Source organism: Conger conger, chromosome 5 (assembly GCF_963514075.1).
Source record: "Conger conger chromosome 5, fConCon1.1, whole genome shotgun sequence".
In the NCBI taxonomy this organism is placed as follows: Eukaryota; Metazoa; Chordata; class Actinopteri; order Anguilliformes; family Congridae; genus Conger; species Conger conger.
The window spans coordinates 4,262,597-4,273,480 of NC_083764.1; the positions used below are offsets into that span (position 1 = coordinate 4,262,597).

Sequence of the window (10,884 nt, forward strand, 5' to 3'; positions counted from 1 at the left end):
CTAGTCTAAAATCCAACGATGACCAGCTTGAAATGGCCAGCTACTAGCTATTTCAAAATATAGCTCCAGCTAGCCAGCTAACATTACACTACTGTAACTGTGTTGTATCACTTGTGTATTTGGCTAGCCACTAGCACAATGCCAGTCTCTAGATAAGCTAACATGACAGTACTGCAATTGTGTGTTCTGGTGGTGCTCTGGGATGCTAAGTGGGAGCTAGTTGGCAGTGCTGGTTGGTTGTTACCCTGTTATCTATATCTGTAGTGGTGTTCAGTGGAAGCGACTGTAAGAAGGACCTGATAAACTACAGGCCTGACCCTGCCTGACTCTCCAGTCAGAGAGTGAGAGGGAGAACTGTCACACAGACACTGCTGGGGTTTCGTCAAGGGGCTAGGCTCCTGGGAACACATTGGCCTTATTGTGCCTTTAGAAATTGAGTTAAGCAATCGTAACTTTGCATTAGTGACATATTTTCCCCGTAGATTTCAGTGATCCACCAAATTATGATGTTGTGTAAGTGGAATGGGGGTCCCCAGTTCAATTTTATCGGACAAACAAATGAAAATGGTCAGTGTAATATCAGCTCTCACTGTGTAGATAAGTCATTAATTAATTCCATTGAATTAACATCAGTTTTTTGAAGTGTCAGCTGCATAGAGTTGCTGGGTGGCTCACTGTGACCTTGCATAGGGTCCTGGCCTATATATAACTATAGCTGAACTGGGAATGCGAACTATAGCTGAACTGGGAACACTCACTGTTGGTGAATTTCTACTGTGTTCCAGTAAGACATGTGTCTAGTAAGAAGAGGCCTGATTTGAAGGTGACATCACCCCTGTGCTCTCTCCCTATTGGACGGAGATGCGAAAGCAGCGCACCTCCCTCCCCCTGGTTATTTTTACCTTCGGCTAATGAGCGTTTAGCGCCTCTGCCAGAACTCTGTCAGCAGAAAGGAAACTAATGGAACCGGTGGACCTTGAGTGTACGGCTGTCACCTCCCAAGCTCACAAATAACCAATTAAAATGATTTAAAAATAAAGGAGTATGGTTCTAATACAGTAGAGTATCCTGGTCCATTTTGACCCTTTTTGAAGAGTAGAGGGGGTTTTTTTGGAATGTTTTTTTCCCCAAGTCGGTGTTCTAGAACGCCATCGAGTGCTGATTGTGACATCGGCATTAGAATGTTCAGTTAAGAACATTCTAACCACAATATTTGTGACCTCACAGCAGGGTCACAGGAAGTGGACCATGCAGCCAAATGCACTCAGCTGTAGTATACATGGTAAATGGTTGGCATTTATATAGCGCCTTTATCCAAAGCGCTGTACAATTGATGCTTCTCATTCACCCATTCATACACACACTCACACACCAACGGCGATTGGCTGCCATGCAAGGCGCTGACCAGCTCGTCAGGAGCATTTGGGGGTTACGTGTCTTGCTCAGGGACACTTCGACACAGCACGGGTGGGGGATCGAACCGGCAACCCTCCGACTGCCAGACAACTGCTCTTACGGCCTCAACCATATCGCCCCATAATCTTGTGTGTGTGTTTATGTGTGTGTGCGTGTGTGTGTGTGCATTTGTGGGTATGTGTGTTTCTCTGTATGTAATTACATGTGTATATGTACATAATTGTGTAAGTTAATGGGATTCCCTTACAGAAATGATATAACATACTGCAATACATTGCAAAGACTTTTCGCAAATACACTGCTGGATATATTTCATGGTAGTGTACCCTTGAAACGTATATTGTAACATATGAACACAATAAGTGTTATACAGTTGCACATATGTATATTGTGAAGTCTGATGATCCAGTATACAGTACGAAGATTCCTCATGCAGATCACAGATTGTTTGAAAGCAGAGTTACAGAGGAATATCGCCCAATCTGGCATCTGGAGTTGAAGTCTCTGGTGAAATGTATGGCAGCACAGTGGCACATTAATGTTGTATATGATCCGGGCAGAGATGAGCATTGAAAACAGCTTTTTCAGCGGAAAAGGTGAAACGTTAATTGTATACTTTAATCCCCCTCCGTGATCTGATAAGCACTGGAGCGATGCCCTCCCCAACCATTGTTCTCTTGTTCAGGGTCTTGATTGGCTGTTATCAGCAGCCCATATTGGGTTTCTGTGGTAGCGCTGTGCCCATTCACTGCATTGTAAACAGGCAGCTTTCATGACCACAACAGGCTGGGTTTCTGGAGAGGAAATGACATCATCATCGTGCGATGTGATTGCCGTGTTTGGAGTCGGACATCTGAGGTCATGTGACCACAGAGTTAGGCTATCCCATGAGTTTGTGGGGTCCCAGATAAGAGCCTGAAAATCGCCCCCAAAATAATCCATTTAAAATAAATAAATAAAAAACACCACACGGGGTCCCCCTTAACCATGCCAGGGGGGCCCAAACTGGGGGTCGTGACCCCATCTAGAGCCACCTGATTTGAAGATGGGTCGGCTGAAAAATTTTTTTTTTGTCAGTTTAAAGTATGTTAATGTACTTTCCAAATTTTGAACATCACAACAACCCCACTATCATAAAGCGATATCATGAATATAGTATAGGCTAAGCAGCGTTAGTTTACACCAGTGTGGGTGGGTTGGGTGTTGGGGTCACATAAAATTTTTGTAACACTCTTTTGGGGTCACATTAGAAAAAGTTTGGGAACCCCTACCCTAGGAGATCTCCTACATGGCCTAACCCAGGGGTCTCTCTGTTCACACCAGCCTGTCATATTCAATCTGTTGTACTCACATATCCCTGGTATTCGCAAATCACAAACATACCTCTGAGTCCATATCTCGTGATAAAACGTGCTGACAGGTTGTACTGAACAGGTCCAGAGGTTTATGGATTTTTATGATTCAGGGTTCAGGCCGTTGCTTACACTGGATAACGCGTGAACACCTTTGGCTTATACATCCTTACACACCCTGTTGTGGTCGCTGTAATGATTAAATATTTATTCTGCTGAATTACCCAGTGCGGAAACGTGCCGACACACAGATAGTGCCTGCAGACCCCACACAAACACACACACACACACACACACACATAGCTAAAACATGCAGCCTGTGGTGCAATGCACAGACCCTATGCAGACTCATAGCTCAACTGCGCAGACCCTATCCAGACCCATAGCTAGAATGCGCAGACCCTGTGCAGACTCCCAGCTAAAGTGTGCAGACGCTGTGCAAACTTGGTGCTAAAATGCACAGACACCCATAACCGAAACGTGCAGCCTGTGGTAAAACGTGCAGACCCTGTGCAGACCCATAGCTAGGATGCGCAGACCCTGTGCAGACTGTGCTAAGCTGCGCAGCGGCTAATGAAGCGGGTAATGGGGAATGGAACAGGCCTGCATTATTCATCGCCCCCCTCCCTCCCTCGGGGGGGTCGGTTGACGGGCTCGGCTTTCCGATGCCGCTCTCAGGTTGCCCCCGGAAAACCACCCGATCGGTGCTGCGGAACATGTGGAAATTCGGATTTGATTCCCTTTAAAACAAAAACAGACGGAAAAGAGCTGGCTGTGCTGTCAGAGGTGCAGAGTGTGCTCGCTGGTTATTGGGTTATTTGTAAGAGGGATCCTGTAGCCCAGAGGCTAAGGTGCCGGGACCTGGAAGGTTGGTGCATCAAGCCCCAGTGCTGCCACAAAAATATCAGTGCAGCTGTTAGGTGACCTGGAGCAAGGCCCTTGACCCTGCGTTGCTCCAGGGCGGATTGTCCCCTGCTCAGTCTAATCAACTGTAAGTCGATTTGGATAAAAGCATCAGCTAAAAAAAAACTGTAATGTAAATGTAACTTTTTTTTTTTAAATGGGCAGGTTTACAGTCCAATGTACTGCGCTTCTGACCCAGTAGAACTAAGGTTGGATTTTATATGTAAGCTTTGCCCAGGTAGAAATGTCACACTCACAATATTTTTTCACAGAATAAGTGAACTGGTAATCCATAGATATCTGCTACTGCAGTGGTCACCAGCCCTGTTTCTGGAAGTCTGTAGGTTTTCATTGCAACCCTAATTTGTCACACCTAACTCTACTAATTAGTAGCTCAACAGGATCTCTTGCTGTTGAATGAGGTGTGCTTTGTTTAGGTTTGAGTGAAAACCTACAGGGCGGCAGATCTCCAGGAACAGGGTTGGTTACCACTCTGCTACTGGGGCATGAAGGAGAACATTCAGGGTTTTTTTTTGTTTTTAAGATTTATTCAAGCCTGTTAAAGTATATTAGTACGTGGGTTGAAGTGTGCATGTATTGCATACCCTGTGTGTATGCACGTGTGTGTGTGCACGTGTGTGTGTGCACTTGTGTGTGTGCTCAGGATGTGCAGTAAGGTGCGATAACATACCAGGAGCCGCTTGTACTTCTCTGTGTCAGAATTAAGGTCAGTTTTAGGTTTCAAGTCTCATATCCTGCTGATGGCTCCTATCTCTACACACACACACACACACACACAACTCACAGAGTACTCATACACTCACACACATGCACAGTCATGGTTGGTTTTACATGTGGGTGTCCTCTGTAAGCACAGATGTATTGGTTGGTTCGCATCGCAGTTATTTAGCTGATGCTTTTATCCAAAGTGACTTACAGTTGATTAGTCTAAGCAGGGGCCAATCCCTCCAGGAGCAATGTGGGGTTAAGGTCCTTGTTTAAGGGCTCAACAGCTGCACTGATCTTATCATGGCTACACCGGGGCTTAAACCACCTACTGTCTGGGTCTCAGTTATGTATCTTAGCCAGCAGACTACAGACTGCCCCACTGGGTGTGTTCTCTATAAGCAGAGCATTTATTTAACATGTGGGCGTGTCCCTATAGGCGGGGAGAGTGTTATTGGCTGGTTTAACATGTGGGCGTGTCCCTGTAGGTGGGGAGAGTGTTATTGGCTGGTTTAACATGTGGGCGTGCCCCTGTAGGCGGGGAGAGTGTTATTGGCTGGTTTAACGTGTGGGCGTTTTCTCCGCAGGCGGGCAGCGATGGAGAGAGCATTGGGAACTGCCCGTTCTCCCAGAGACTCTTCATGATCCTGTGGCTGAAGGGCGTGGTCTTCAACGTCACAACCGTCGACCTCAAGAGGTGAGAGTCACAGCCCTCATCCTGAGAGTCAGTCACAGTCATTATCCAGGGAGTCAGTCACAGTCATTATCCTGAGTCAGTCACAGTCATTATCCAGGGAGTCAGTCACAGTCATCCTGAGAGTCAGTCACAGTCATTATCCAGGGAGTCAGTCACAGTCATCCTGAGAGTCAGTCACAGTCATTATCCAGGGAGTCAGTCACAGTCATCCTGAGAGTCAGTCACAGTCATTATCCAGGGAGTCAGTCACAGTCATCCTGAGAGTCAGTCACAGTCATCCTGAGAGTCAGTCACAGTCATCCTGGGAGTCAGTTACAGTCATTAGCCTGGGAGTCAGTCACAGTCATTATCCTGAGAGTCAGTCACAGTCATTATCCAGGGAGTCAGTCACAGTCATCCTGAGAGTCAGTCACAGTCATCCTGAGAGTCAGTCACAGTCATCCTGGGAGTCAGTCACAGTCATCCTGAGAGTCAGTCACAGTCATTATCCAGGGAGTCAGTCACAGTCATTATCCAGGGAGTCAGTCACAGTCATCCTGAGAGTCAGTCACAGTCATTAGCCTGGGAGTCAGTCACAGTCATTATCCTGAGAGTCAGTCACAGTCATTATCCAGGGAGTCAGTCACAGTCATTATCCAGGGAGTCAGTCACAGTCATTATCCAGGGAGTCAGTCACAGTCATTATCCTGGGAGTCAGTCATTATCCAGGGAGTCAGTCACAGTCATTATCCAGGGAGTCAGTCACAGTCATTATCCAGGGAGTCAGTCACAGTCATTATCCAGGGAGTCAGTCACAGTCATTATCCTGGGAGTCAGTCATTATCCAGGGAGTCAGTCACAGTCATTATCCTGAGTCAGTCACAGTCATTATCCAGGGAGTCAGTCACAGTCATTATCCAGGGAGTCAGTCACAGTCATTATCCTGGGAGTCAGTCATTATCCAGGGAGTCAGTCACAGTCATTATCCTGGGAGTCAGTCATTATCCAGGGAGTCAGTCACAGTCATTATCCAGGGAGTCAGTCATTATCCAGGGAGTCAGTCACAGTCATTATCCAGGGAGTCAGACACAGTCATTATCCAGGGAGTCAGTCACAGTCATTATCCAGGGAGTCAGTCACAGTCATTATCCTGAGAGTCTCTATCGTCTACCTGAGAGTCACAGTCATCTACCAGAAAAAAATCTATAATCCCAAACTGTCGAGGAAAGGACCACAGTGATAAAGTGATTTTATTGCATAAATGTAGCCTTCGCAGGAAACACAGCCTTGCGCTACCTGTGTTCCAGATTGACGTGGTGTTAAGGTCAAAGACCGGCATGTCACCTTTGAGCCTAGGTGTGTGTCCGTGAGCTGCAGCAGGTACAGGCACAGGTGCGTGTGGTCTGGAGCAGCGTCACGGCGGACCTCTCTAAGCCTCCGCTTCCCCCTGCACAGGAAACCGGCGGATTTGCATAACCTGGCCCCGGGGACACACCCCCCGTTCCTCACCTTCAACGGGGAGGTGAAGACCGACATCAACAAGATCGAGGAGTTCCTGGAGGAGTCCCTGGCCCCCCCGAAGTACGATATTCTCCGAACCGCGACATCGGGATTGTGTGTGTGTCGGGATTGTGTGTATTGTGTCTTCAGAGTGGTGAGAGAAATCTCCCAGATGGGAAGAAATCGCAGGAGGAATCCGGCTATAGAGGGGGGTGCCCAAAGTGTAATTGTAGATGGATATAATTCAGAAATCCATTATAGAAATGAAATGGGTTGGACAGAGATGAGGTCCATTTGGGGACCTGTTTGTAATGCTACATGGGGGGCTTTTGTGATTGACCGCCCTGTACTGGCAGATGATTAAGACCAAGTGCATGCTTGTGGAAGCTTGTGGAAGTTATGTGACCTTCTATTGAAACTGAATATGCCACTTGATAATTTTAACATGATTAGAGGTTGAGGTTACACACGGGTTTTGATCCCTTTCCTGTTTGTGGCTCGCTGGTTGCTGTTGGTTACGCATCTTCTCATTCGGTTCCTGCCCTCTTAGATACGGTGTCTCAAAGGGGTTAGAAGTGATACCCAATCAGCAGCTGATTTTCACCTCGAGAGCCGAGTGTGCTCACTTCCTGTTCGTTAAGCAATTAAGATCTGAGGCATAAAAGGGAAACCAGCTGACTCTGTGGCTCCCTGCAGTACTGAGGTATATTAAATATTAACACCAAGAATATATACTAAATGATATACAGTATTTTAGACTGCCAAATACAATAACATTTTGTGTTCTTTACTTGTCCTTTATAATGCTGTGATCACTGGTTATTTAAATTGTATTAAATGGTGGCGTGTCTTTTATAGAACTGTACAGTCATGAGCCCCTGTGCTAGAGCCTGCAGTGGGTTCTGGGTAAAGGTGTCAGGTGCTATACGACCAAGCAAGACACAGCTTTGGATTTAGACTCCTACCCCTTATGTTAAATAATGGAAATGGAAGATAAAATTGCTGACTGGTTTCTAACAACAGAATAGTACTTAAGGAAACACTACATGTGTGCTAATGAAGGATTCATAGTCAATGCTGACCCAAAAACATTTCTTATGAAGTTGACATGATGACTGAAAATGTCCATCAGCCCTTCAGTCCTACAAATCCTTGGGAATTCAGTAAATCTGCTTGTTAAATCTATAAGTAGGTGACAATCATGTTGCCCAATAGCAACTCGGAAGCTCTAAAAACCTATAAAACAATCAGAAACACTTTTAATGTTGATTGTGGAAAAATGTTCTGTCCCCCTCTGCTGGTAGCTAAGTGAACTGCAGGCAGAGCAACTGTCAGTGTCTTCCTGCGCTCTGGAAAGTAGGCCATCCCTGTTGAGGTGTGATCACCTGTCCATGAATAATGCAGTAAACACTGTCACACGCTGCGTCTCTCAGGTATCCCAAACTGGCCGCAAAGAACAGGGAGTCCAACTCGGCGGGGAACGACGTCTTCGCCAAGTTCTCGGCCTTCATCAAGAACACCAAGACAGGAGCCAACGCAGGTACAGACCCCGTCGGTCGCACTTTGTCACTCGGAGGAACGCAGTGGACCGAGTGACGCACGTGCAAATCGTCACGATTTCATCTCCGGTGTTGTTTGAGAAACCACAACACAAGGCGGTGGGTAGGGGCATTCACGGTGAAAATTAATTATCATGTCACGGCAACCATTGTTAAATATTTAACATCTTTTCATCAGCCCCTTTTGTTTCCATAATGGCCTGTAAATTCTAACAGGAGCAGACCGAACTGTTACCAATGTGTCAAATTAGCTCAGCTGAAGGCCTTCCAGCCTCGTCGCTGGGTATCTAAATTGTGCAGCTCTACTCCCATCTAGTGGCCGTGATGGGGAATTACATGCCGTGTGTGTTTTCGTTTGCTGCAGAGAAAGAGAAGGCCCTCGCGAAGGCCTTGAGGAAGCTCGACTCCTACCTGAACAGCCCGCTCCCGGAGGAGATCAACGCCGACAGCATGGAGGAGGAGAAGAGCTCCAACCGCAGGTTCCTGGATGGAGACGAGCTCACGCTGGCGGACTGCAACCTCCTGCCAAAGCTGCACATAGTGAAGGTGAGACAGCGCCCTCTGCTGACCGGAGGGGGGAAGTGCATCCGGGCTCGATTTACACAAAAGACTGATTTATACTTTGTTGCACGACCCTTGTGTCAAATGACAAAAATGATGCATTATGTCATTGTCACGCACCCCTAGAATACTTTGTTGCGCCGTGTTTATTGGACAGGGTCATTGTCATGGACACATCTTGTGTTCAGAAAATGCAAACAAACTGTCAAACTGTCAGGAGCTCGACGTCTCGTTGCCATAGAGGCGATAAGAGTCCTTATTGTCCTATATCGTCGCCGAAGTAAAAACGCAAAACATTGTGCGTCACTTTCATGGGACACTTGTAGCAAGGGTTGCGCAACGATCAGGGGGTACGCACATAGCCATGTGTTCAGTGTTATATCAACTGACAGAGTTCACTTTACTTAGTACATTTTACACTGGTACAGTAAATTAATCTTCTTTGTTCTCACTGTTAAGAATTAGAGTTACGACAGATTCGTAGTAGTAGTGGTTAAAGTACATGACTGGGACCCGCAAGGCCGGTGGTTCGATCCCCGGGGTAGCCACAATAAGATCAACACAGCTGTTGGGCCCTTGAGCAAGGCCCTTAACCCTGCATTGCTCCTGGGGAAGACTGTCTCCTGCTTAGTCTAATCAACTGTATGTCGCTCTGGATAAGAGCGTCTGCCAAAATGACATTAATGTAATGTAATGTAAAATTAAAATTGGAAATGAGAGCATTGTCTCATTGCGGAAGCTCCATTCATAAACATGAGGTCCCGCACAACTTCCCACGCTTTTCTCATTTCCTGCTAATGTCCACCAGGTCGTGGCGAAAAAGTACCGAAACTACGAGATCCCGGCGGAGATGACAGGCGTGTGGCGGTACCTGCAGAACGCCTACGCCCGCGACGAGTTCACCAACACCTGCGCGCTGGACAAGGAGATCGAGATGGCCTACATGGACGTGGCCAAGAGGCTGGCCAAGTGAGCCCGGCCTGCCCGCCAAGCAAGATTTCTGTTCGTGGAAAAAAAAAAAACTGCGTGCTGATGCCATTTTAGCTCCTCCCCATCCTGACTCGAGACCTACGACACTCAATGTCCTGGACCTGCTCGAATCTCTCCAGACGATCTCTCTCTCTCTCTCTCTCTCTCTCTCTCTGTCTCTCTCTATACCTCTCACTCTCTCTGTCTCTCTCTCTCCCTCTCTGCTGTCTGAAATGAACATTCAGCTGTGAATGTGTCTTGTAGTTCAGGGCCAGTCGCTGCTCAGTCATACTAGCTTTCTGATGCGTGGTGTGACCTGTAAATTATTATTATTATTATTATTATTATTATTACATTAAGATTTTCATTTTTCATTTAGAATCATCCTCGTTTTTGACTCTAGTATGACCTGAGTGCTGAGTACGAGGACTTGGCTTCTGAAGACACTCACTTTCGTGTTTGTGATTTTGAAAAATACAACTTGTGACACCAGCACTACAAACGGTGCTGTCGACTTTGCGTTGTGAGCAATTTAATCAATCCTGCTTTTGGTTGAAATTCATCCAACTCTGAGAATATATAGTCGTACAAGTAGCAGCCGACATCTATCTGTTTTTAAATGGCTTGAGAAAAACAATCACAACTTGGAGGAACAATAAAATGTATTTGAGACAGTTCAGAGTAGTACAGAACGGTCAAATGTAAGACTGGGGCGACTCTCAACGGGGAAACATCGCCACCTGCTGTCAAATATATGGTACAAATGTATTCTATTTTCTTTTCTTTTTCACACGTAAAAATCTGCCATGATTGTAATGTGTGTTCTGTTTGGCATTTGGGGAAAACATTTTTATCGGTACGATGCATCAAAATGATACCACAAAAATATATTTTTTAATTGTCAAAATATTGAGAAAATCATGCCCAACGTGCCTTCTTTTCTATCCTAAAATTTCACGCCAACATTAATCCTAAAAAAAGAGATAAAATTCATACATCATCAGCCATGCAGTGCAGAATGAACCTTATATCGGGTGTATTATTTTCTAAATACGCCGATGATCAATATTTACATATGATAATGTATTTTATAATGCAATGTACACTGATAAAGAATCGTTGTTCGGGTGATTGAGTTGCGATTGCAAATAGCTCGTGCGGATCAAAAAGCCTTTGGGACAAAGCAATATAACGCTTTATTTGCACTGCTTTCAACAATCTA

General features: G+C 45.9%; 1 protein-coding gene across 2 annotated transcripts in view; it reads left to right on the forward strand.

The window, feature by feature from the left end:
- The window catches only part of LOC133129546 (chloride intracellular channel protein 5-like), a 21,594-nt gene extending 11,023 nt beyond the window's left edge, over nucleotides 1-10,571 (forward strand). For both annotated transcript variants that reach the window (XM_061243712.1, XM_061243713.1), the window contains exons 2-6: nucleotides 4,985-5,094; nucleotides 6,529-6,654; nucleotides 8,007-8,113; nucleotides 8,497-8,678; nucleotides 9,502-10,571. In XM_061243712.1, the coding sequence (XP_061099696.1) occupies nucleotides 4,985-5,094; nucleotides 6,529-6,654; nucleotides 8,007-8,113; nucleotides 8,497-8,678; nucleotides 9,502-9,666 (690 nt within the window). In that variant the 3' untranslated portion in view covers nucleotides 9,667-10,571. The remainder of the gene's footprint in view (nucleotides 1-4,984; nucleotides 5,095-6,528; nucleotides 6,655-8,006; nucleotides 8,114-8,496; nucleotides 8,679-9,501) is intronic.
- Nucleotides 10,572-10,884: the final 313 nt, after the last annotated feature.